The sequence below is a fragment of the Garra rufa genome, chromosome 20 (assembly GCF_049309525.1).
Source record: "Garra rufa chromosome 20, GarRuf1.0, whole genome shotgun sequence".
In the NCBI taxonomy this organism is placed as follows: domain Eukaryota; kingdom Metazoa; phylum Chordata; class Actinopteri; order Cypriniformes; family Cyprinidae; genus Garra; species Garra rufa.
Window position 1 is genome coordinate 5342870 of NC_133380.1, and position 26414 is coordinate 5369283.

Genomic DNA, 26414 nt, shown 5'->3' on the forward strand with positions numbered 1-26414 from the left:
TGACAATAATCGCCTGGAGGTTCACTACGTATGAGGATATAGAACATTTTTACAGAGTGACTAATATTTCAGTCTAGGAACTTAAGCTGCAAATCTTGCATATCTTGTCATCTGTTGAATACAGTAATTTATTGGCATTTAGTTATTATTTTACGATCGCTGTTGCATAATTTTGACAAGTAATTGACAGTCTTTAACTTGTTCCCCTGTCAAACTCATCCGTGTTTATTAAAATTGCATGGAAGGACTGTTAGAAATTCCAGCTCAATAAATAATAAATGACTTATGTTTTAATCTCTAACTAAAATGTCAAAATGTTGGTTGTTCTTTGAGACGTTTGACCTCTGGTTGCTCTATGAGGACTAAACCTGCAGGTTAATTGAAGTGTGTTTGTTTTTATCTCCAGGCCAAATGTGTGTGCTGAGCAGGAGGTGAAGCTTGTGGCCCAGATGCAGCCGTGTGTCCAGGGCTTCACGCGGATGGTTAAAGCCTGGAAACAGGGATGCCAGGGACAGTCGTGGTGCATGGGCTATGAGAGGAGGTGGGTCTGATATTCACACACCAAAACACTGACTGAGCAAATCTTTATGTAAAAAGAAGCTTAATATCTGACAAGTAGAAATTGTCTGCTACTCTTACTATTTCTGCAGGAGGTAGCATGCATATTACGTGTAGTATGCATTTCTGATACATACTGCAATGATATATTGTAGTACTGTGTGATTTTTATTGTTTCATACTGTTTCACATACAACAGTTTGCAGTATACACTATGTGCTGTACAGTATGCATTTGTTCAAATCCATATCCTTAATGTTATGTAGCAAGAATGTAGTGTAGCATTGTTTGAAATGTTTATTGTTTCACATGCTTATAAATAAATAGTATGCAGTATACACTATGTTTTGTAGTTTTAATTTGTTAAATCCTTATTCCTAATTTCCTGCATCAACAGTGTAGCATAGTACTTTAAAAATGTTAATCGTTGCATACTGTTTCACATACTTTAAAAATAGTATGCAGCATACACTATATGCTGTGCAGTGTGCATTTATTTAGATCCTTATTCATAATGTTATGCTGCAGCATTGTTTGAAATGTTCATTGATGCATTTTGTTTCAAATACATTAAAAATAGTATGCAGTATACACTATATCCTTTGTAGTATGCACTCGTTCAAATCCTTATCCTTAATGTCATGCGTCAACAATGTAGTGTGGTACATTAGAAATGTTTATTGTTGCATATGTTTCACATACTTCAAAAAATTGTATGCATTATACACTATAGTCTTTGGTATGTATTTGTTCAAATTCTAATCCCTAATGTCATGTGACTACAAAGTTAATGGTTGCATACTGTTTCACATACTTAAAAATAGCATGCAGTTTACACTATATGTTGTATCCTTAATGTTATGTAGCAAGAATGTAGTGTAGCATTGTTGCATATTGTTTCACATACTTTAATAAATAGTATGCAGTATGCACTATATGTTTTTCAGTATTTGTCAAATCCTTATTCCCAATTTCATGCAACAACAGTGTAGCATAGTAGGCTAGATATGTTAATCGATGCATACTGTTTCACATACTTAAAAAACAGTATGCAGTATACACTATATGCTGTACAGTATTCATTTGTTCAGATCCTATCTCTAATTTTATGTCGTAAAGTGTAGCAGAGTATTGTTTGAAATGTTTATTGATGCGTATTAATGCCTAGTAAAAAACTGTGCAGTTTGCATTTGTTTAAATCCTTATTCTAATGATATGTGGCAACAATGTAGTATTTTAGAGATGTTTATTGTTGCATACTGTTTCACATACTTTAAAAATAGTATGCAGTACACACTAAAAACTGTGCAGTTTGCATTTGTTCAAATCCTTATCCTTAATGTTATGTGGCAACAATGTAGTATTTTAGAGATGTATATTGTTGCATACTGTTTCACATACTTTAAAAAATATTATGCAGTATACACTATATGCTTTGTAGTATGCATTTGTTCAGATCCTTATCCTTAATGTTATGTGGCAACAATGTAGTATTTTAGAGATGTTTTTTGTTGCATACTGTTTCATATACTTTAAAAAATATTATGCAGTAAACGCTATATGCTTTGTAATGTGCATTTGTTCAGATCCTTATCCCTAATGTTATGTGGCAACAATGTAGTAGTTCATTGTTGCATACTGTTTCACATACTTTAAAAAATATTATGCAGTATACACTTTATGCTTTGTAGTATGCATTTGTTCAGATCCTTATCCCTAATGTTATGTGGCAACAGTGTAGCACAGCATTAATTCAAATTGTTGTATACTGTTTCACATACTTCAAAAAATAGTATGCAGTATACACTATATGCTGTGCAGTGTGCATTTATTAAATTCTTATCCCTAATGTCATGCAGCAACAATGTAATGTAGTTGCATACTGTTTCACATACTTTAAAAATAGTATGCACTGCAGTATACACTATGGCCCGGTTTCACAGACAGGGCTTAGACTAAACCAGGATTAGGCCATAGTTCAATCAGGGCATTTAAGTAATTTTTATAAATGCGTCTTAGAATAAAACATTACTGGTGTGCATCTTAAGACAAAACAAACGCACTGATATATTTTAAGATCAGTCAATGCATCTTTCTTTCAGTTGAAACAGCTCAGACTTACATTTTAGTCTGGGACTAGGCTTAAGCCTTGTCTGTGAAACCGGGGGTATATGCTTTGTAATGTGCATTTGTTCCCATCCCTATCGCTAAATATGCAATAGCAGTGGTGATGCTGCCTTTCTAAGCATGGCTAAGTAGTTGTGCACTCCACAATATTCCCTTCTGAAACATCAAAAAAGGCTACTTTGTTCTCATGCATTACCTTTGTTCTCTAATCAGTCTCTTTTAAATGTAAGGTGTAGTTACTCTCTTGATGAAAGCAGCAATTTGACAGGCATCTCCAGAGGGTCTCACATACCTACCAGATAGATGGAAAACGCCCCGTGCTCACACTGTGACACCCCTCCTCTCGCAGTGGATCATTTTCCTCCGTATACTTAGCATGTGAGAGACCCGGGCCCTTCAATTAGGCGCTATAAACAAAGGGCGCAGGGTTACGACTCTGGATCAAGACTGTAAACTACAGGGAGCGGGAAACTCTGGATCTCACGTTCACAGACAGCATCATTAAAGGGTGGATAAGGAGAAGCGTCGCTGATTATAGGCTCATATGTTTGTGTTTTCACACATCGGAGCTCATTCACAAACATTAGTCATGACCTGATCTCTCATTCACTGACTAACCACAAACACACACCGGAAGGCCTTTAATAGCTCAAACAGAGAATGAGGTTAAATGCTAAAAGCGGCTGATGACAGACTTACGTGTGTACTCATAAAGAAAGTTTACAGGTCTTAATCTTTACCTGTTGGCCAAGTGGAAAAACTAATTAAAAACCATGCATAGTCTATATTTTCTTTCTGGTTCTTTTATGCTGCATGAGGTGTACAACAAATATTTTGGTGAGATTCAATATACAATACATTTTTGTTTGGTTTCACTTCTCTTTTCTATTAACCCTTGTGCATTCACAAAAAAGTTACACATAGGTGCAAAATGTCCAAAATACTGTCATATAAATATGATTTATTAATATTTTTTTTTCCCACTTTCACTGATGTCGATTTTTTCCCCAGCATCTGTTCTATCCATAGATACCAAACATGAACAAGTTGTTTGTCTTTTAATAAAAATCTAATACTGTAAACTATAGGGAGCCCTATACTTGCACATTACTATATTAAAGGTTACAGTTAACAACAAAGCCCAATTAATAAATTCAATTACTATTTATTTTTAACTATAATGAAAATATAAAAAAAATACTTAAGTTATATTTTCCTATATTCCTATCCAAAGAAAACATTTGTAAACATCTTAAAGTCACTTACAAAATAAGATTGGATGAACATCAAATCAAAACTAAAATATCTCAGCAAATTTTTCTGTGTGGGTACATTGCCGAACAAGTGAATAAATCTTCCTCAGAAGACTGACAAAAACAGCAAATCACGTCAGTGTCTGATTATATTATAATTACATCCATAAGCTTTTTGAGAAATTTGGATGAACTCATTAATCTGTTGTTTGACCTCTTTATATTTAAGGAGAAAACTATAGTTTTCGAATTTGGACATCGTTTATGATTTTCAAGGATGTAGCGTTTAGTAGAAATGCTATGACGTGTCTACCATCATCCAACCACTGCTAAATTGTCTCTAGCAATAATTTTGATCAGACAATTAAATGTCTGTTGTCTGCTCGTATGTCCCACCAATGCCAAAATCAAACCTATGCCCTTAATATTAAAAACATAAAAAGATTCTAAAGATTTCTCTCTTTTTCCATTTCACCCCACAGAACAGCTTACTACACTGCATACAGACAGGTGTATCGACAGGAACACCAGACGGTGTACAAGTGCTGTCCAGGATGGTCACAGCTCAACGGCGAGGCCGGATGCCTGTATCGTAAGTATTCTTGTAATGCAGTGTGATAGCAAATCACAGTATTTACTGAAAATTACAACAAGCCCTTGTATTAAGCATCTGTATCTGTATTTATGATCATTTTGAGGCTTTATTTGGACTGTACATTTCTGATCATGCTGCTATAGATGCTTTTAGAAGTACAAGTGGGATTAGTCATAGTGATTCAGAGTTGTATTATTTACAGGGGTGTAAATGTGTTCAAATGATAGATTAGAGAGTGCTTAAATTTTAGCATGAAGGTCCATGTATTTTTTTGACATGTTTGCAGCTGTTGAACCATGAAAAGGAACTAGTCACACATTCCATTGTCCCCTTTTATAACTAAAACACCGTGGAATTAGGAAATTAGTGTAAAGATTTGCTCTAATCCTCTTGCCTGTGGATTCTGTGTAGTTTTATGGATTAGACTAGAGTCAGTGCATTATGGTGATTTACCACTTTACAGACCGGAGACACATTTGCATTAAAATATCACTGTTTCCACTAAAATATGAACTGTTTTCAACATTAATAATCAGAAATGTTTCTTAAGCAAATTGGCAGAATGATTTCTGAAGGATCATGTGACACTGAAGACTGGAGTAATGATGCTGAAAATTCAGCTTTGATCACAGGAATAAATTACATGTTAAAATATATTTACATAGAAAGCGCTTCTTTTAAATTAAACTTAAATTAAATTTAAAATATTTCACATTTTTAAGGTATTTTTGGTCCAATAAATGCAGCCTTGGTGAGCATAAAATAAGAGACTTCTTTCAAAAGCATTAAAAACTCTAAGCCTATTAACTTTTTGCTCCTTTTATTGTATGCCAGGTAAAAATAAGTCATTTTTGAACAGTAATAGCAGACTTCTACTAAAGCCGCATGATCTGAGGTATCATCATCATGTAGTACAAATGATATTGGATGAGTTTCACACCACATTTTAATACTTTGGGTTGGTGGTTGGTGGTTAACGACTCTAATAGCCATGCTTGACTCAGCAACAAAGGCCTAAACTCACTTTGTCTGAATTTGTTTTACTTTCTAAAGCCAAAAGCCCCGGTCAGTAATTGGATTTCATCAGCTCATCCCGTCTGCTGTCTGGTCTGGGTGGGGTCTCATCGTTTTCATTGTTCTGGTAACAAGAGAGCTGCTCTGATAGTTTGGCAACGAGAGCGTTTAGCTGTGCCTAAATGGCCAGATGGGAATCCTTTGATAGGATTTTATAGGACTGTCGTATTCTGCATTCTTCCTCAACACCCCTGGCGAAGAGGAGCCTAGCTGTGGACCCTTATTAGGGTAAAGAGAAGTTTGAAATAGTTTTTGAAAAAGTTTTTAGTTCATTTAAGCTTACATAATGTTGGGAATATGTATGTAACTCTCTGTAAATTATTCAGCAAATGATGGTAATTTTCTTCAAATCTGTCCCAGTTATGATGGGATTCAGATCAGCGGATCTACAGAGCCTTTGTCTTCACGGTTTACAGTTTTTATTACTGCTAAATTTACAGAAATGACCTGTAGGAGTGGGAATTTAAATTAGCTTGATAAAATATTTAAATACACTTCCAGTCAATCAAGATTTTTAATGTTTTTAAAGAAATTTCTTCTGCTCACCAAGCCTGCATTTATTTGATCCAAAATACAGCAAAAGCAGTAATAATGTGAAATGTTTGTATTATTTAAAATAGCTGCTTTCTATTTTGATATATTTTAAAATGTAATTTATTTCTGTGATCAAAGCTGAATTTTTAAGCATCATTACTCCAGTCTTCAGTTTCACATGATGCTTCAGAAATCATTCTAATATGCTGATTTGCTGTTCAAGAAACATTATTATTATTATTATTATTATTATTATTATTATTATTATTATTATTATTATTATTATCTGTTATTATCAATCATTAAAACAGTAAATAGCAAATATATTTCAGAATTGTACAGTTTTTGCTGTAATTGAATTTTATAAGTGCGGCTTGGTGAGCAGAGGAGACTTCTTTAAAAGAAACTTTTGACTGGTAGTGTTTTCATATAAATAGTATTAATTGTATTTCTGAAAATATTTAGCTTATAAATTTAGTAAATTGTTTATGATATTTAGCGTAATAAAAGATTTTAATATTTATATAAATATTGTAAATTATATTTATGACAATATTTAATTTAAATAATTGTAAGTAATTCAAATAATTAATTCCAAAATTTTTAATAACTGAATGTTCTTCAGGGTTTACACTTTTTGTTGCCAGTGAATTTAGAAGATTTCCAGTTTCCAGAAACTTAACTTTGGCAAGCTGTTTCAAACTCCAAATGAACTCCGTTTGAGCCTGATTTTGTTCGAAATGGCATCACACTAGTTAACTCTTCAATTTTGCTCTAGTGAGTAGACAGCATATTTAATTTGTCACGCGTGAATATAAAGCTGTGAGAGTCAGAAATGCAGTCTAGAAAATTCAATAACTAAATTTTATTCTGGGTTAACGCTTTTTACTACTGATACATTTACAGAAACGACCTGTATGAGTGTCAGTTTAAAATAGCTTAATACAATATTAAAATATTGAAATTAAAGAAATGATATACACTACCATTCAAAAGTTTTTAAACGGTGAGATTTGTAATGTTTTTTTTTCTCTTCTGCTCACCAAGCCTGCATTTATTTGATCCAAAAACAGTACGATTTTAAAATATTTTTACTATTTAAAATAACTGCTTTCTATTTGAATATATTTTAAAATGTAATTTATTCCTGTGATTTCACAGCTGATTTTTTAGCATCTCTACACCAGTCACACGATCCTTCAGAAATCATTCTAATATTCTGATTTGCTGCTCAAAAAACTGTTATTATTATGTTGAAAACAGCTGAATATAATTTTTTCAGGTTTTTTTGATGACTAGAAAGTTCAGTAGAACAGCATTTATCTGAAATATGTGACCCTGGACCACAAAACCAGTCATAAGGTTAAATTTTACAAAACTGAGATGTATACATCACATGAAAGCTCAATAAATAAGCTTTCTATTTATATATGGTTTGTTATGATAGACGTATCTCAGCCAAATATTGTCCTATTTGAAAATCTGGAATCTGAGGGTGCAAAAAAATCAAAATACTGAGAAAAGTTCTCCAAATTAAGTTCTTAACAATGCATGTTACTAATTAAAAATTACATTTTAATAAATTTATAGTAGGAATTTTACTAAAAATCTTCATGGAACATGATCTTTACTTAATTTCCTAATGATTTTTGGCATAAAAGAAAAATCAATAATTTTGACCCATACAATGTATTTTTGGCTATTGTTACAAATGTACCCCAGCGACTTAAGACTGGTTTTGTGGTCCAGGGTCACATATAAATCTTTTAGTAACATTATAAATGTCTTTATCATCCCTTTTGATCAATTTAAAGCATATTTGTTAAATAAATTTTTTTCCCAAAAATAAATAAATGAAAATTATGACTCCAAGCTTTTGAATGGTATAGTGTATTATGTTACAAATACTTTTTATTTCAGATAAATGCTGATCTTTGGATCTTTCTATTAAGCGAAGAATCCTGAAAAAATGTACTCAATTGTTTTAAATATAATGAATTGCTAAATAATAATAATAATAATAATAAATGTTTCTTCAACAGCAAATTAACATATTAGAATGATATATAATATAATTATAAATAATCAAAATTATTATATTTCATAAATCCAGAAGTTTCAATAACTGAATGTTCCTCAGGGTTTACACTCACTATTACCAGTGAATTTAGAGAAATTACTGTATCAGTAACAATTTAAATTAAATTAATAAATTATTTAACTATTTATATAAATATTATAAATTATATTTATAGCAAAATGTAATTAAAACAATTATTAATTGATAATATCAATTATTTAGAGCTTAGAGAACTTACTGAAGAAATGGCAATTTAAATTAGCTTAATAAAAAGTTTAAATGGTTATATAAATATTAAAGAATTATATTTATGACAATATTTTTAGGGTTTATATATATATTTTTTTTTTACCAATGAATTAATAAGATTTCCAATAATAGATTTGAAGGTGCTTAACTAATAGAGCAACATGTTCCAGAAAGTTAACCTTGGCAAGCTATATTGAACTTCAAATGAACTTCATTTGGGCCTAATTTTGTTTAAATTTGGCGTCACAGTTCGTCTATTAAGAGTAGACGCCATATTTAATTTGACACGCATGAATATGAGACTGTGAGAGGCAGAAATACAGTCCGTACAATAGCTTGTACTGTCTGAAAGCCTTAGAGTTTTGTGCATGACGTATTTTTTATGTTTTGTCAACTTGATGATCCTCATGTTCATTGTCAGATCAAACCTGGCGTCTGTTCTGACTAAGGTCCACTGGGTCTGTTGTTCTCTTCTGGATAAAATGACTTTTCATTTGTGGTTCCCAGAAGTGTTTTTTTTTGGAGACTCAGGGTCACATTCGGTCAAAATAGTTCCTTGTACCTAAAGCCTTTAAACTAAATCCTTTTCTCATGTCAAGTTAATCAAGTTAACATCCAGGGAATAGTTTTTATACCAGGCTCGTGGCGGCTTGAGTGGTCTTATGCCAGAATGACTGACAGTTGCATAAGTGTTATCCCACAAGTTGTGATTTTCTCTGAGGTCTCATTACGAGAGCCAACACGATCCTCAAAGACCCCTTTGTCTGTCCGCGAAGGTGAAACTGCTCATTATACCTGCAAGATTCAGGCCTTGTCCCCAATTCAGCTTTGGTTTGTTTTCAAACACGCTCTGCATACATTTCTGTGCACTGCTTAAAGGAGAAGTTCACTTCCAGAACAAAAATGTACAGATAATTTACACACCCCCTTGTCATCCAAAATGTTTATGTCTTTCTTTCTTCAGTCGTAAAGAAATAGTTTTTTGAGGGTTTCTCTCCATATAGTGGACTTCTATGGTGCCTCCGAGTTTGAACTTCCAAAATGCAGTTTAAATGCAGCTTCAAAGGGCTCTAAACGACCCCAGCCGAGGAAGAAGAGTCTTATCTAGTGAAATGATTGGTTATTTTCTAAAAAAAATAAAAAATAAAAAAAATTTTAACCTCAAATGCTCGTCTTGTCTAGTTCTGCGTGAACTCTGTGTATTCCTGTTCAAGAGAGGTAGGGTATGTCAAAAAAACTCCCATCTCATTTTCTCCTCCAGCTTCTAAATCGTCCAAATCGCTGTTTTACTTTTTTTAGTAAAGGGAGTTTGATCATCTTAGCATGTTTACTTTGTAAACACTGGGTTGGTTCTTCTGCAGCAATGTAGGAAGATTTTAAAGTTGGAGAAGAAAATGAGAGGGGAGTTTTTCGACATACCCACTGAATTAAAAAATACAAAAGGTAATTGTGACTTTTTATTTCACAATTCTTCTTAATTGTTAGTTTGTATCTCGCAATTCAATATTTTTTGTCACAATTGCGACTTGTATCTTGCAATTCTGACAGTTTTCTTGCAATTGCAACTCAATATCTTGCAATTTAATTTTTTTTTCTCACAGTTGCGAGTTTGTATCTTGCAATTCCGACTTTTTTCCCGTAATTGCAAGTTTGTATCTTGCAATTCAGATTTTTTTCTCACAGTTGCGAGTTTGTATCTTACAATTCCGACTTTTTTCCCGCAATTGCAAGTTTGTATCTTGCAATTCGGACTTTTTTCCCGCAATTGCAAGTTTGTATCTTGCAATTCAGATTTTTTTCTCACAGTTGCGAGTTTGTATCTTACAATTCCGACTTTTTTCCCGCAATTGCAAGTTTGTATCTTGCAATTCCGACTTTTTTCCCGTAATTGCAAGTTTGTATCTTGCAATTCCGACTTTTTTCCCGCAATTGCAAGTTTGTATCTTGCAATTCTGATTTTTTTCTCACAGTTGCGAGTTTGTATCTTACAATTCCGACTTTTTTCCCGCAATTGCAAGTTTGTGTCTTGCAATTCAGATTTTTTTTTCTCACAGTTGCGAGTTTGTATTTTGCAATTCCGACTTTTTTCCCGCAATTTCGAGTTTGTATCTTGCAATTCTGATTTTTTTCCCGTAATTGCAAGTTTGTATCTTGCAATTCCGACTTTTTTCCCGTAATTGCAAGTTTGTATCTTGCAATTCCGACTTTTTTCCCGCAATTGCAAGTTTGTATCTTGCAATTCCGACTTTTTTCCCGTAATTGCAAGTTTGTATCTTGCAATTCCGACTTTTTTCCCGCAATTGCAAGTTTGTATCTTGCAATTCTGATTTTTTTCTCACAGTTGCGAGTTTGTATCTTACAATTCCGACTTTTTTCCCGCAATTGCAAGTTTGTGTCTTGCAATTCAGATTTTTTTTTCTCACAGTTGCGAGTTTGTATTTTGCAATTCCGACTTTTTTCCCGCAATTTCGAGTTTGTATCTTGCAATTCTGATTTTTTTTTTCTCACAGTTGCGAGTTTGTATCTTACAATTCCGACTTTTTTCCCGCAATTGCAAGTTTGTATCTTGCAATTCCGACTTTTTTCCCACAATTGCAAGTTTGTATCTTGCAATTCTGATTTTTTTTTTTCTCACAGTTGCGAGTTTGTATTTTGCAATTCCGACTTTTTTCCCGCAATTGCAAGTTTGTATCTTGCAATTCAGATTTTTTTTTTCTCACAGTTGCGAGTTTGTATCTTGCAATTCCGACTTTTTTCCCGCAATTGCAAGTTTGTATCTTGCAATTCTTATTTTTTTTCTCACAGTTGCAAGTTTGTATCTTGCAATTCTTTTTTTTTTTTTTTAACAGTTGCGAGTTTGTATCTTACAATTCCGACTTTTTTCCCGCAATTGCAAGTTTGTATCTTGCAATTCCGACTTTTTTCCCGCAATTGCAAGTTTGTATCTTGCAATTCTGATTTTTTTTTTCTCACAGTTGCGAGTTTGTATCTTGCAATTCCGACTTTTTTCCCGCAATTGCAAGTTTGTATCTTGCAATTCTTATTTTTTTTCTCACAGTTGCAAGTTTGTATCTTGCAATTCTTTTTTTTTTTTTCCTAACAGTTGCGAGTTTGTATCTTGCAATTCAGACTTTTTTCCTGCAATTGCGAGTTTGTATCTTGCAATTCTGACTTTTTCTCTAGCAATAGCAACTTTAAATCTCGCAATTCTGACTTTTTTCTTCTCGCAATTGCAACATCTCACAATTCTGACTTTTTTTTTCTCACAATTTCAAGTTCACATCTCACAATTCAGACTTTTTCAGAATTTTTTTTTTCAGAACTGTGAGATATAAAATCACAATTGTGAGTTTTAAAGTCAGAATTCCAAGACATAAACTTGCAATCCTGTGAACATATGCGAGAAAAAAGTCTGAATTGCGGGATATAACTTTTTTTTTCCTCGCAATTACGACTTTGTATCTTACAATTCTGACTTTTTTTTTTTTTTTTCTCAATTGCGAGTTATAAAGTCCACTTCTGAGAAGAAAAAAAGACTGATATGTTCACAGGATTGCAAGTTTATATCTCGGAATTCTGACTTTAAATCTCACAATTGTGAGTTTATATCACGCAATTACGATTTTATTTCTCAAAATTGAGAGATTATATCATGCAATTCTGACTTTATTTTGCAAAATTGCAAGTTATCTGAGAAAAAAAGTCAGAATTGTGAGAAGTTGCAACAACCTTTTTTTTTTTTTATTTTTCATTCAGTGGTGGAACGAGTTTCAATAAGGGGTTGAGTAAATTATCTGTAAATTTTTGTTCTGAAAATGAACTTCTCCTTTAATGTCTTTTCCTCTTCTGCGTCAGTAGCTGTTGTCTTTAAACCTTACGCTCGGCTTTTATCTCTGCAACTTGAGACCTGGAAGCACTTTAAGAAATGGGACGAACTAATCACTCCTTTTTCTGAGCCGCTGAACAAGGACAAAACACGGGTTGATGCTCACACCAGAAATCCCCCGTCGGACTGGCACACGTACAGAACGTCTGTCCTCACAACCTTTTCGTTCGGCGTGATTCACTGGCCGGCTGGGACGGACAATCGAGAGGCTGTTATATTTGTAGTGGTAGTAAAGTGTGTGGCAGTAAAGGCAGTTCGGATCTTGTTGAGGAGTCGAAAGGTCGTCTCTGAGGTGTTGCCGTCATTCAGTGATCTGTTTGATAAAAGGAAACGTGCAGTGATGGCTTTTCTTTGCTTTGTGCCTAATTTGACTCCCTTTTTCACTCCGAGGCCCCCGACAATATTTGACCTCAAAGATATTGCTAGGAAAGCTGCTCATTTTCAGACTTTATTTATAGAAACTAGCTGCAGTTAAAATATTTTTAAGTAAGTATTTAAATATTTAATAAATATTTAGAATCATAATTATTATATTTATTTAAAATAATATACTAAAAATTTCTAATAATTACATTTAAATATTTACAATAATTCCTGGAGTTTCTTCAGGGTTTACACGCTTTTATTACTAGTGAATTTAGAGAAATTGCTGTAGGAATGGCAATTTAAAATGGCTTAAATAAATATTTACCTATTTTAATAGTAATTTAAATATTTTTTTTATCAAATGAATTTACAGAAAGTAGTGGTAGTAGTAGTATTTAAAAAGATTTATATATTTTTTTTAATATTTATATAAATAAGTAATATTTATAACAATATAACAATATTAAAATAATTAAATACAATAATAATAAATATAATAATTAAAATAATTAAATTCTGTAATTTAATACTTTTTATTAACTTTTTTGTCGTTTTTAATGACTTGTTTTTAATTTTTTTTTAGAATATTTATTATAATTTTTAATTTAATTTAATTTTAGTTTCAGTTTTAGCTTTAGTTATCAATAGCAACAATAATGCAATAATGTGTTGATGTTAGTTTTATGCTTTTGTCATTGTTTTTAAAAAAACATTTCTATATTAAATTAAATTAAAATAATAACAATATTAAAATAATAAAATACAATGAATACAAAAATAATACATATAATATATAAATTCTGTAATCTACAACCTTTTATTACCATTAAACATTAAAACTCAAACAGTTTCTACCCATTAAAATATTTTATTTTAATTATATTTATAACAATATTACAATGGTAAAATAATTAAATACAAAAATAATAAATATATAATTTAAATCTGTCATTTACAACTCTTTTTGTTTATGATAACTTCTTTTTATTCATCCAAATAGCAGTTTCTACCTGTGGAAATATTTTAGAACTTGAATTAACTAGAAAAATATGTATTAAGTCTACAAACGTTTACAATTGTATTAATTTCCATGACTTTTCCAGGTATAGAATATAAATCACAAACTACTTTTATATATCCAGGTTTTCCAACACGTGAGAAACAAAAAAAAGGCAGTTGTTGAGGGAACTAATATAAGTATGAAATATGTCTTCAGTTTACATCTTTATTTTTTGTTTTTGCTTGTTTTAAAGCATATTTAGTGTCATTTAAAATCATTTAAGACATCTTGCCCCCTAACGGACACTTCTTTTGGCCCAAGATTGTACATTTTGGCAACCTAACACAGTATCAGTATCATTGTTTATTGTGCTAAAGTAAATAAAATGTCTTTAGAATCAAACACTATAATTTGTTAATCTGACCATGAACTGCATAGACACAACAGTATACAAAATGATTAACATGACATTGGAAAAGTAGGAAAATTAACAGTTTAGCATAATATAAACAGCAGCAAATGCCTGATTTTCAGTATTTATAGTTTGAGTGTCTGGTTTCGGGATGTGAATTGAATTTTTATGGTTTCATTCTTTTAGGAGCCGATAATTCACTGCACAAAACAAATTGTGGTCGGGATGCAAACTGTATTGTTTATTCCTGTTACAAGTAAGCATTTATTTTAAATAATCTGCATAGTTTTTTACTAGTTTCTCAAGGATGAGTGCAGGTCACACAATCTGTCCATGTCAGCATTTGACGGACATTTGCTAACATTTTCTTAGATGTAGATGAGTTTGTTACATCACTTGCTCACCAATGCAGTGAATGGGTGCCGTCAGAATACCTCACAGTAATCACTCTAGTCCATCAATTAGCATCTTGTGAAGACTAAAGCTGTGTGTTAGTAATTAAAAATCAGTCCATCATTAACACATTTCAACTTTAAACCATCACTTTGGGCCAAAATATGAGTCCATAATCCATAATACAATCCATAATAATGCTTCCTCCAGTGAAAAAGTCCATCTCCTGTTGTCCTCTCACATCAAAATCCAGCCACATATTGGACTAAATGAGCTTTTATTTTCATGTTTTCAGTTTCATTAGAATTTTTTTTTATTTGTAAAAATAAAAAATAAAAATTGTATATAGTTTAGTTTACATTTACATTTCTATATATTTTAATAAAATTTTTATTTTAGTTTAATAATTTTATTACTTCAATATAAAACATTAATTTTGAATAATATTTTATTTTTTTATTTTATTATTTATCTTTCTGTTTTATTTCGGTTACTCGTGTTGTCGTTTTTAATGTTTTTTTTTTTTTTACATTTCTATATATTTTATTTATTTCTGTTTAGTAATTGTGTTACTTAAATATAAAACTCAGTTTCAGTTATTTCAGTTACTTATTTAGTAAATTATTAATTCAATTATTTAGTAAATTTATTTGTAGTGGTTTTAGCTTTAGTTAACAATAGCAAAAATATTTTTATTTCACTTTAGTAATTTTATTACTTCAATATATTTTATCTTGTTCTGTTTTATATCAGTTACGTATTTAGTAAATTATTAATTAGATTATTAGTAAATAATTTTTAGTAGTTTTAGCTTTAGTTAACAATAGCAACAATAATTTACTCGTGTTGGTGACGTTAGTTATATGCTATATCATTTTTTTTGTATCTTTTAAAACATTTCTATATATTTTAATATTTATTTCAGTTTAGTCATTTTTATTATTTCAATATAAAACTTATTTTAATTAGTTGCCAAGGCAGGATTTCTGAGTAATATATATTTTTTAATTAATTAATATTTTTGTTGGTTTTTGACATCTCAAGATGTTAACTGATGAACTGGAGTGGTGTGGATTATTGTGAGGTTTCTATCAGCTGTTTGGACTCTCATTCCGACGGCACCCATTCACTGCAGAGGATCCATTGGGGAGCAACTGAGGTAATGCTACATTTCACCAAATCTGATGAAGAAACAAACTCATCTACATCTTGAAAAGCCCAAGGGTGAATACATTTTTCAGTTAATTTTTCTTTTTTGGTGACTCATTTTTCATCCAAATATGCACAATTATGGTTAGTTCAATGTTTTTGTTTTTAGCATTTTGCATTTTTGTTCTTGCAACTCACTAGAAACTTGTCTTGATGTGATTTACATCACTTTGCAGAACTGGAACTCATAAAATAACACACATCAAGGCGCTTTAATAGAATTGCTTTGGTTTAATTTAGTAAAGCTTGTGAGCGAGACAACAAGCAACCTCTGCTTCTCATTCTAGTCTAAGCATTTGCAAAACTTAATCTTGAGTTCATTTCAATCGGGGTCTTTTGGGGTACTCTAAGTACACGCAGAGACCCTGTTTACTTCTTTGTTTCTCAAGTATACCATTTGACCTATTGACTTTGGATTGTTGTCTATGTTGAAGTGCACTCAGTGTTTTAGTAAGACTTCCTTCCCCTTTAGCTTAATGTGCACTTGAAAATCCTCTTCTTTTCATTAAGTAGCGAAAGTCAGAGTTTAAACAGAAAAGTTGGAAGCAGAAAGTGGCCAGTTATTTTGATTGATGTTGACAATGTGATTTAAAACAGAAATGACCACCAATAGCGTCAATAGGGAGCTGGTCTTTGTTTCTGGAGATGAAAATGTCCTGAACGAGGACCAGGAATGTGCCTAAATACTGTCTTGGGTGGTCTGTGTCCACATGAACAACAATGCCTGTTGTTAAAGATAGTTAATTGTCCATCCTGGAGGTAGAAATGCTGTTTTGTGAGCAGGTCTGCTAATGTTTTTGGTCTTTGAATTGGCACAAATGGTCATTTAAGGTGAATGAATCCACTTGGTTTTCATTTATCAGACTCGAGTTGAAGGTATTCCAGTGTTTATGAAGAATGTCTCGGTGAATATGAGTTTCAGCATTTCAATGCTAATGCTCCTGAACGTTTTGAACCTGACTTATGTTGCTTGCTCTGGGTTCCGTAAAACCCATTTTTTAAATATTTTTAGATTGCAGTCTTTCAGGTTTTAACATGCAATGCATGCATGATAATTTTGCGTATATGATGACCATGACCGTGAGTGACTGGTTGCAAAATGATGGTTTTTGCATTTTGAATATAATATTCTTTTTTTACATTCATATTATCATTTGACAAGTTATATACACGTTTACATATCTAAACATGTTATAGTGGTGGTGTGATTTCACATGCTAACATCCTTTTAGTATTATTTGTATACTTTTAATTATTAGTATTTATTAATATTCTAAATAAGCATTTATTTTTATATTTTGAGTTTCATTTTAATTGTAGTTATATGCTTTTGCCATTTTTTTTTAAAAAGATTTTTTTAAAAACATTTCTGTATATTAATTAAATTTTTATTTCAGTTTAGTAATTTTATTACTTCAACATAAAACCATATAATTTCAGTTAGTTGCCAAGGCAGCATTTGAGTTTTATTTTATTTTATCTTATCTTGTTTTATTTCAGTTACTTAAAAAATAAAATTTGTAATAGTTTTAGCTTTAGTTAACAATAGTAACAATAAAACATTTCTTTATAGTTGAAATTTTATTTAGTTTACTAATTGTATTACTTCAATATAAAACTTCAATATAAAACTTTTCAGTTAGTTGCCAAGGCAGCATTTCTGAGTAATATTTCATTTCATTTTATTTCATTTATTTCATTTTATTATTTTTTTATTTTTATTTCATTTCATTAAATTAATTTTTTTTCTTGTTCAGTTTTATTTCAGTTACTTAAAATTATTTTTAATAGTTTTAGCCTTCGTTAACAATAGCAACAGTAATGTACTTGTATTGATGTTAGTTATATGCTTTTGTCTTTTTTATTCTTACTTTTAAACATTTCTATATAGTTAAATTTTATTTTAGTTTATTGTATTACTTATTTTATTACATATGCATTTATATATCAAAACATTTATAGTGGTGGTGTAATTTCACATGCTGACATACTAAAATTATTATTATTACAATTAATATAATATTTAAAATTAGCTTTTATTTTTATATTTTCCATTTTAATTTTAGTTTAGTTTTAGCTTTTGTCATTTTAAAAAAATATTTGTAAAAACATTTCTATATAATTTAATTGCATTTTTATTTGTCTAATAATTTTATTCAATATAAAACTTTATTTCACTTAGCTCCCAAGGCAGCATTTTTGAGTAATATTTGATTTTTTTGATTTATTTTTCACAATTATTTGTAATCGTTTTAGTTATCAATCGCAACAATGTACTTGCATTGGTGAATTTTTAATTTATTGGTAAGTTTGAAACTGTCTCTGATAGTTAATCTAAGTTCTTCACACGGCTGGCAGATGTTGTTATTCTCTCTGTCCATTGCAAGAGTCTATCAGTTTTCAAGAGCGCACATTTCAGGTGTGCATTTTCTTCAGGTGTTAACAGGCTAATAGTTCACCAGAAACAGCTGATGAAAGCACATGTTCTTATATTATGTCAGCTTCAAGGTGTAACGTCGTCTCATCATGATCTCTCTGTGTTTCTCACAGCTGTGTGCAGTTACGGCGTCTGCTTTAATGGAGGTCAATGCAGAGAAGGTTCTGCTCAACTCTGCCACTGTTCGGCCGGATTCAGTGGTCCCAGCTGCCAATACGGTGAGTCCAAACAAACTAAACACTTTCCACAGTTTGTTTTTTTTTAATCTGTTTTGCTGGATCTGGAAAAAAAGTTTCATATATATGGGTCAAATACAAAGAAGGGTTTAAGCATAAAAACAATGTGCAATACTGCTTTAAATTGTTGTTTTTCCAAAAAAAAAAAAAAAAATTAAAAGTTTTCTGTTTAATTTAATTACATTTGTTTTAGTTTTTCTGAGCAAAAAATAAATATCCTACATTTTTTCCCTAATTTACAGAAGACACCCATTAAAATGTCATTTAGTATAACAATTCTATTGTATAATAATTTTATACATCTTTCATGCATTATTGTTTCTTTCATGCACAGTCATGCATGCATATTTATTTATTTATTTATTTTCATAATATATTATAATTTTATACAACATCTTTCATGCATTTTCTTTCATGCACATTCATGCATGCATATTTCATAATATATTGTATTATTTTATACAACATCTTTTTATGCATTGTTTCTTTCATGCACATTCATGCATGCATGCATGCTTTATTTATTTTCATAATATATTTTTATGTAATATTTTTCATTATTGTTTCTTATATACACATTCATGCATGCATATTTATTTTCATAATTAATTTGTATGTAATATCTTTCATGCATTGTTTCTTTCATGCACATTCATACATGCTTATTTATTTCATAATATATTGTATTATTTTAAACATCTTTCATGCATTGTTTCTTTAATGCACATTCTTGCATGCGTGTATATTTATGTATTTATTTATTTTCATAATATATTTTTATGTAATCTTTCATTGTATCTTATAAACACATTCATGCATGCATATTTATTCATTTTCATAATTAAAGAAATATCTTTCATGCATTGTTTCTTTCATGCACATTCATGCATATTTATTTATTTCATAATATATAGTATTATTTTAAACAACATCTTTCATGCATTGTTTCTTTCATGCACATTCATGCATGCGTGCATATTTATTTTCATAATGTATTTTTAGTAATATCTTTCATTATTGTTTCTTATATACACATGCATGCATATTTATTTATTTTCATAATATATTTTTATGTAATATCTTTCATGCATTATTGTTTCTTTCATGCACATTCATGCATGCATTTTTTTATTTCATAATATATTGTATTTTATACAGCATCTTTCATGCATTGTTTCTTTCATGCACATTCATGCATGCATGCATATTTATTTATTTTCCTAATATATTTTTACGTAATATCTTTCATGCATTGTTTCTTATATACACAATCTTGCATGCATGCATATTTATTTATTTTCATAATGTATATTGTATTATTTATTGTATTAATATATATATATATATATATATATATATATATATATATATCATATTTTTTACAATCTTGTTAGACAGATTTACAACAAAAATCAATTTATGACATATTAAAAGACAAATTACTTTTACCCCAAATACTAATTAGTTGTAATTCAACATTTTTAATATTTGCCACAATCCTAGGTTTTGCTCATTTGTCAGTAAGAATGTTTTACTCATTTAAAACACAATAAAATGTAATATGCTCCCTTATTCTTTTATATATTTTAATATGTACAAGTCAAAATAAGCATGTTGTTTGAATTAAATGACAATGTAACATTATTTCAACCAAATTGTAACATTTAATGTCCAAAAACTTATTTAAAAGTAGACTTATTACTTACATTTGATGTGCTTTCAATGGACATAAAATCACTTTTGTAAATTTCTTTTGACATTGACAACATTTCCTGTAGGTTCCCCCCCACATAGAATTTTCTCTGTCTGTTTGAGTCTCGAATGCATTAAAAGCCAAGAATTTTATCTGTAACGGCAGTCATAGCCAGTGAGAGAGGATGCTAATAATGGAGGATGTTGTTTTTTGGTGCTAATCTCCACACGACAGGAAATTCTTCACAAATCTCGCCCTACATTTTTAGTCACTGTAGTCTCCTCTTTGTCCAGTAGAGTGATAAAAGCCGCTGGTTTTGCAGCGGGATCATGGGTAATCCGAGAGCCGCTTGTGTTGCAGACAGATTCAATTAATTACACCGCTTTCAGCAACATTATGAGCGTCTATGTGCTTGCATATTCACTTCCAGAGACTCTGAAGTAGCTTGAATTAGCGTGACCTGATGACTTTCGTCTGTTTTAAGTCTGTTTGCCATATCTTCAAAACAAAGAGTCAGATGTGCACAGCTGGTAACCATTGGTCATTTAAATGCAGACAGTTCCTGATGTGTGTGTCGTTAGAAGTGATGCTGATTGATTCGGTCGGCATGCACAAATATATAACAAAACACTAACAGCCACAATCTATTGCAGGAAAGCGTAATGGAGATCGCGGCCTGGTTTACCAAATATATCTTCTATAATGTCAGGCTGACACTAAAAAAAGACAATTGGGGAGAAAATATGGGTGAATCTCACGAATCCTGTTGAGCAGTTGATGTCCTGGTAATATTTCACCACAACATCAAAATAACAAAAGTGAATCATGTTTATTATGCTGAAAATAAAATAAAGCCTCATCCGCCTCCAAAACAGGCCAAGTATACTAAACTTTATTTAAGACCAAGCTTTTGATTAGTTGTTCAGACTACACACTGACTGGTTAAAAAAGCAATTGTTAAAAGAATTAAATGAAGTAATTGTTAAATATTAAGAATATAAGGTACATCAGTTAACGACATTAGTTAACACTAATTAAGAATGAACGATACTTCTACCAAATTTATTAATCTTAATGTTAATGAACTAACATGAACTAACAATGAACAACTGTATTTTTTATAACTAACATTAATAAAGATGAGTAGACACTGTAATAAATGTATTGCTCATTGTTCATTCATGTTAGTTAATATATGAACTAATGTTAACTAATGGAATCTTATTGTGAAGTGTTACCAAAGTAAAGTCAATAACTTAAAAAAAATAATAATGCATGAAAAATTGTATTGTATACAATCAAACATACTGTATATACTTATACTGTATAATTTTATTTATTATCTTTGCATATCAATATATTTCTTCACTTTCATGCATATTTATTAATTTATTTGTTTTTCATAACATTGTATAATTTTAAACGACTTCAATCTAAAACTTCTTTCATGCATTGTTTCTTTCATGCACACTCTTAAATTCATGCATATTTATTTATTTATTTATTTATTTATTTTCATAATATATAGTATAATAGTTTTATACATCTTTCATGCATTGTTTCTTTCATGCACATTAGTGCATGCATATCTATTTTTCATAATATATCTTGCATAACATTTTTATACAACATGTATGTGCATGCATATCTATTAACTTATTTAATTATTTTCATAATATATTATATAATATTTTGTATACAACATCTTTTAATGCATTATTGTTTCTTTCATGCACATTCATGCATATTTATTTTCATATGTTGTGTAAGTCTTATACAACATCTTTTATGCATGCATGCTTTATTTATTTATTTTTATTTTGTTTATTTGTTTTCATAATATTGTATAATATTTTTGTAGGTGCATATTTGTGTATTTATTTACTTATTTTCATAATATACATGGTATAATATTTTTATACAACCTCTTTCATGCATTCTTTCTTTCATGTATGTTTATGCATGTATGCATGCATATTTATTTATTAATTTATTTATTTTCTTAATATATTGTATAATCGTGTTCATGCACATTTTTTTAAAATAAATTAAATCTTAATATATTGTATAATAATTTTATACAACATCTTTCCTGCATTGTTTCTTTCATGCATGCTTTTTAATTTATTTTTCTGTCGCTCTCTCTCTCTCTGTATGTATGTGTGTATATGCAGTGTATATATATATATATATATATATATATATATATATACATACATACATACATACATACATGCATACAAAATTTATAAATGTTTTATGCATTGTTTCTTTCATGCATGCTTATTTATTTGTTGATTATATTTTTCACTTTCATGAGTATTATATTTACTTTCATTATGTCATGCACCATTATTATCATTATTATTTTCACTTTCATGCATGCATATTTTATTCATGCTATTGTTATTTACTAGTTCTAATGCATGAAAGATATGTTATTGTATAAAAATTATATAACTCGTATTGTACAATATTTGTATACATTTATGTTTCATATATTGTTATTAATAATAATGTATCATTATTATTATTATTATAACAAAATAATACTCAAACTGTTCATAACACTCTTTAAAATAAAGGTTCCTTATTGGCTTTAATATCCATGGAACCTTGATTCTTAATAGTGGAAAAGAATTGATTCTTTTAGGAGCTGAAAGTTCACTGAAATTTTCTTTGAGAAACCAAAATGGTTCTTCGGTTGCATCAGTACAAATACGTACATACGACACTTTAGCTGTTGTACCATAAGATATGCCTAACGTATCATGACAACCATAAACATCTGTGCAAGCCTCTGAGAAACCTCTAAGAAACTTTCTGATCAAATGACACTCAGAGCAGCTGCCTTGTTGAAGCAGGTGAAGCTGTTTGACATGTTGTGCTTTCAGCACATAATGATTTTCAGCAGCGAAAACAAAGGCTGTGTTTGAGATTCACGTTCCCCTGTGGCGGGTTTTACTGTATTCTAAGTTTCACCTGTCATCACCAGATGAGTAAAACCCCACCGGAGAAGCTTTTGAAAGCTCTTCAAGCTTTCGGAAGCATATTAATACGAGTTAAATGTCTGAAGTACGTTGTATTAGTCTCTTTTTAGAGCTACTGAACTTGGCACATTCAAAGCTAACCAATCAAAACATGTCAAAATGATTTTGCAGTAGTGCATAATTGAAAGCATGCCATTTTTTGCATTTCTCTATGACTAGAAATGATAATCGGACGGATAAACAACTGAAAGCTCAGATCCAAAATCCTTGATGCACATGATTGCACAGTTGCACGCATGATGCACCGTCATGGTTCCATGTTCATTAAATTCCTGTCAGTTCAGTGTTTAATGGTCTATACTCAAAGGTCTCTTTCATTGTGGAATAATTGTGGCTCATTCTTTTGATAAAAACAGCGATCTCTGGGCCGTGAGCTCACGTCCTGGCGCAGTCGGAGGTCAGAGCGTGCCAAACTGCTCAGTCGACCTTAGAGATTTCTCATGGGTTTCTTCTGTTGTGACTGGACAGTTATCAAAACTGATTCTTGAGCAAACGCCAGGTGTGGACCTGAGATCTGTTTGTTGTCACTGAATGTCTGATACTGCAGTGTAAAGTTTATAGATCAGTCACAGTGAGTACGTTTACATGGACAACAATATTCCGATTAAGACAATACTCTGATTAAGAAGCAACCATGTAAACTGAGATTTTTGATTAATTTAATCCGACTAAAGTCATAATCGAAGTAAACACAAATCGAATTAAGACAGGTGGAGTATTCCTATTTTAGTCGCATTATGGAAGACATGTACACACCTTAATCACACTATTCCCCTTGTGTAGGACTTTTCGCCACATTTTGTGACAGGATACACATTAATGCTGCGTTCCATGCAGGATTTTGAGCTCGTAAATCACGTCTTCAAACCACGACTCAGGACTTTGTAGCGCTCCAGGCAAGTCACGCCAAGCATTTATTATTTTTATATTATTAATAATTTTATTGCAACGTTATATTGTCCTAAACTATTTTTCCACCGTGTGCCACTTGCATAAACACCGCACCCCTTGAGGCTTTATTGATGTTTCGCATATGTCACGTCAGAACCCGGAACTGGGAGTACGTCGATCTAGTACGAGTTCACGGGTTTGAGTGCCGTTCCAGTGCACTTTCACGGGTAGAAGTTTAAAATATAAAAATATATTAAAATATAAAAATGAATATAAAATATGATATAAAATATGATTTATATATACAAATGAAAATAGTTTATTTAAATTATCCTTTGTTGTTGTTGTTGTTGTTGTTGTTGTTGTTGTTGTTATTATTATTATTATTATCATCATTATTATTATTATTATTACTACAACAACAATATTCCAATACCAAATATTACAAATACCCAACATATTCCATAGAGAGCATAAAAATATTTATATATTTTGTGTATATATACATATATTTTATATATTTTATATACTTTTATATATATATATATATATATATATATATATATATATATATATATATATATATATATATCCCCGTCAAAAGAAATGTACATAAAAAAGCATAAAAATATGTATATATTTTATATTTTATATATATATATATATATATATATCCCCGTCAAAAGAAATGTACAAAAGTCATTTTATGTCCATAGAAAGCACATTAAATGTAAGTAAAGTGTCTGCTTTTAAGATTTCATAGAAGTTATTTTTGGTTGAAATAATGTTACATTGTCATTCAGTGTAATTAAAAAAAAATATACCTAAATTTATGCATTAATTCTTTATACAAATTAAAAAAATGTTTTTTTTTACCACTTTCTTCGACCTCACGCTTATTTCCTTATATCTCCATAAAGAAGGAGGCCATATTTGAGAGGTCAGAGGGTCACGTTCAGAGTGTGTGTGCTGCAGGGCGTCTGTGTCTTTCCTCAGTGATTTCTGGCTGAATGTGGTGCTGTTGAACCTGTGCTGAGGGTCTGTTGATGCTAATAGAGGAGGACGTCTAGAGCTGCTGCTGGTGTATCAGTGACTCCTAGTGAACTCTTAGAGTTTTTAAGCTCTGTGTTTAGGATCAGAGAAGACTTTTCTAAGCTCTGTCCTCTAGTTGGCTTGTGTTTCCCGATGGAATCCAAACTTTGGCTGTTGTAAGCAGAAACAAGCTACTTGCTTATAAAGACCGGATTAGACAAGGAAACCCTGGGGACTAAATGGAAACGTGTTTATCATGAGTTTAGCACACAGTACAGATGAGAAAATATGCTGGAATGATAAATATTCCTCAGTAGTTTGTTGGAATGCGACGGTGACTACAGCTTGTTTGTGGAAATGAAGCTAAACCATTTGAGGTGATTTGCAGGACTCAAAAAGCTTAAGTTTTGCAGTGAAATGTGTGGAGGAGTCATTCGGTTATCTGAGGTAATGACCACAAACAGGTGTTGGATTTACAGAGGTGAATGTTTATAAATGATAAACTTTGCATGTATTGTGATGCTAAAAATATGAAGGAATCACATTTTTTGTCTGTTGCATGCTTTATTTTTAATGTGTTTTCTGCAATGTGTCAGCAATGTTGGTTAACTAAAACTACAGCTATAAAAACAAATAAAATAACATCTTAGATAAAACTAAATACAAAAACAACCTTAAACTTAGTTTATTCAGCAACATTTATCTATGTATTTTTGTTTAATTTGATTGGTAAATTAATACAAATAAACTATATAGACATTTAAAAAAACAGTAAAAATCAATAAAAAGAACAAACACACAAAATTACTCAAATTAAAATATAACCCTGGACCACAAAACCAGTCTTAAGTAGCGCTGGTATATTCGTAGCAATAGTTAAAAATACATTATATGGGTCAAAAAGTTATCAGTTTTTCTTTTATGCCAAAAATCATTAGGATGTTAAGTAAAGATCATGTTCCATGATTTTTTTTTTTTTTAATTTCCTACCATAAATATATCAAAACTTAATTTTTGATTAGTAACATGCATTGCTAAGAACTTAATTTGAAAAACTTTAAAGGCGATTTTTCTCAATATTTCGATTTTTTTGCACCCTCAGATTCCAGATTTTCAAATAGTTGTATCTCGGCCTAATATTGTCCTATCTGAGCAAACCATACATCAGTGGAAAGCTTATTTATGATTTTATTTATACTTTTTTTTATGAAAAAATTTAATATTAACATAATTTTAATTAAATTGTTACTCGGATAAAACTTTCAATACAGACTGTAAACTATATTTTTTACATGGTTTTAAAGAATATTTACACGTGTGCATTCTGCTCACGTTTCAT

The 26414-nt window shown here is 30.7% G+C and overlaps 1 protein-coding gene across 1 annotated transcript in view; it reads left to right on the top strand.

The window, feature by feature from the left end:
* megf6b (multiple EGF-like-domains 6b) overlaps positions 1-26414 on the top strand; it is a 99447-nt gene that overhangs the window by 3536 nt on the left and 69497 nt on the right. Inside the window, exons 3-8 of the mRNA XM_073826379.1 lie at positions 429-541; positions 651-653; positions 4421-4530; positions 12326-12688; positions 16334-16411; positions 18287-18391. Of these exons, the coding sequence (XP_073682480.1) occupies positions 429-541; positions 651-653; positions 4421-4530; positions 12326-12688; positions 16334-16411; positions 18287-18391 (772 nt within the window). The remainder of the gene's footprint in view (positions 1-428; positions 542-650; positions 654-4420; positions 4531-12325; positions 12689-16333; positions 16412-18286; positions 18392-26414) is intronic.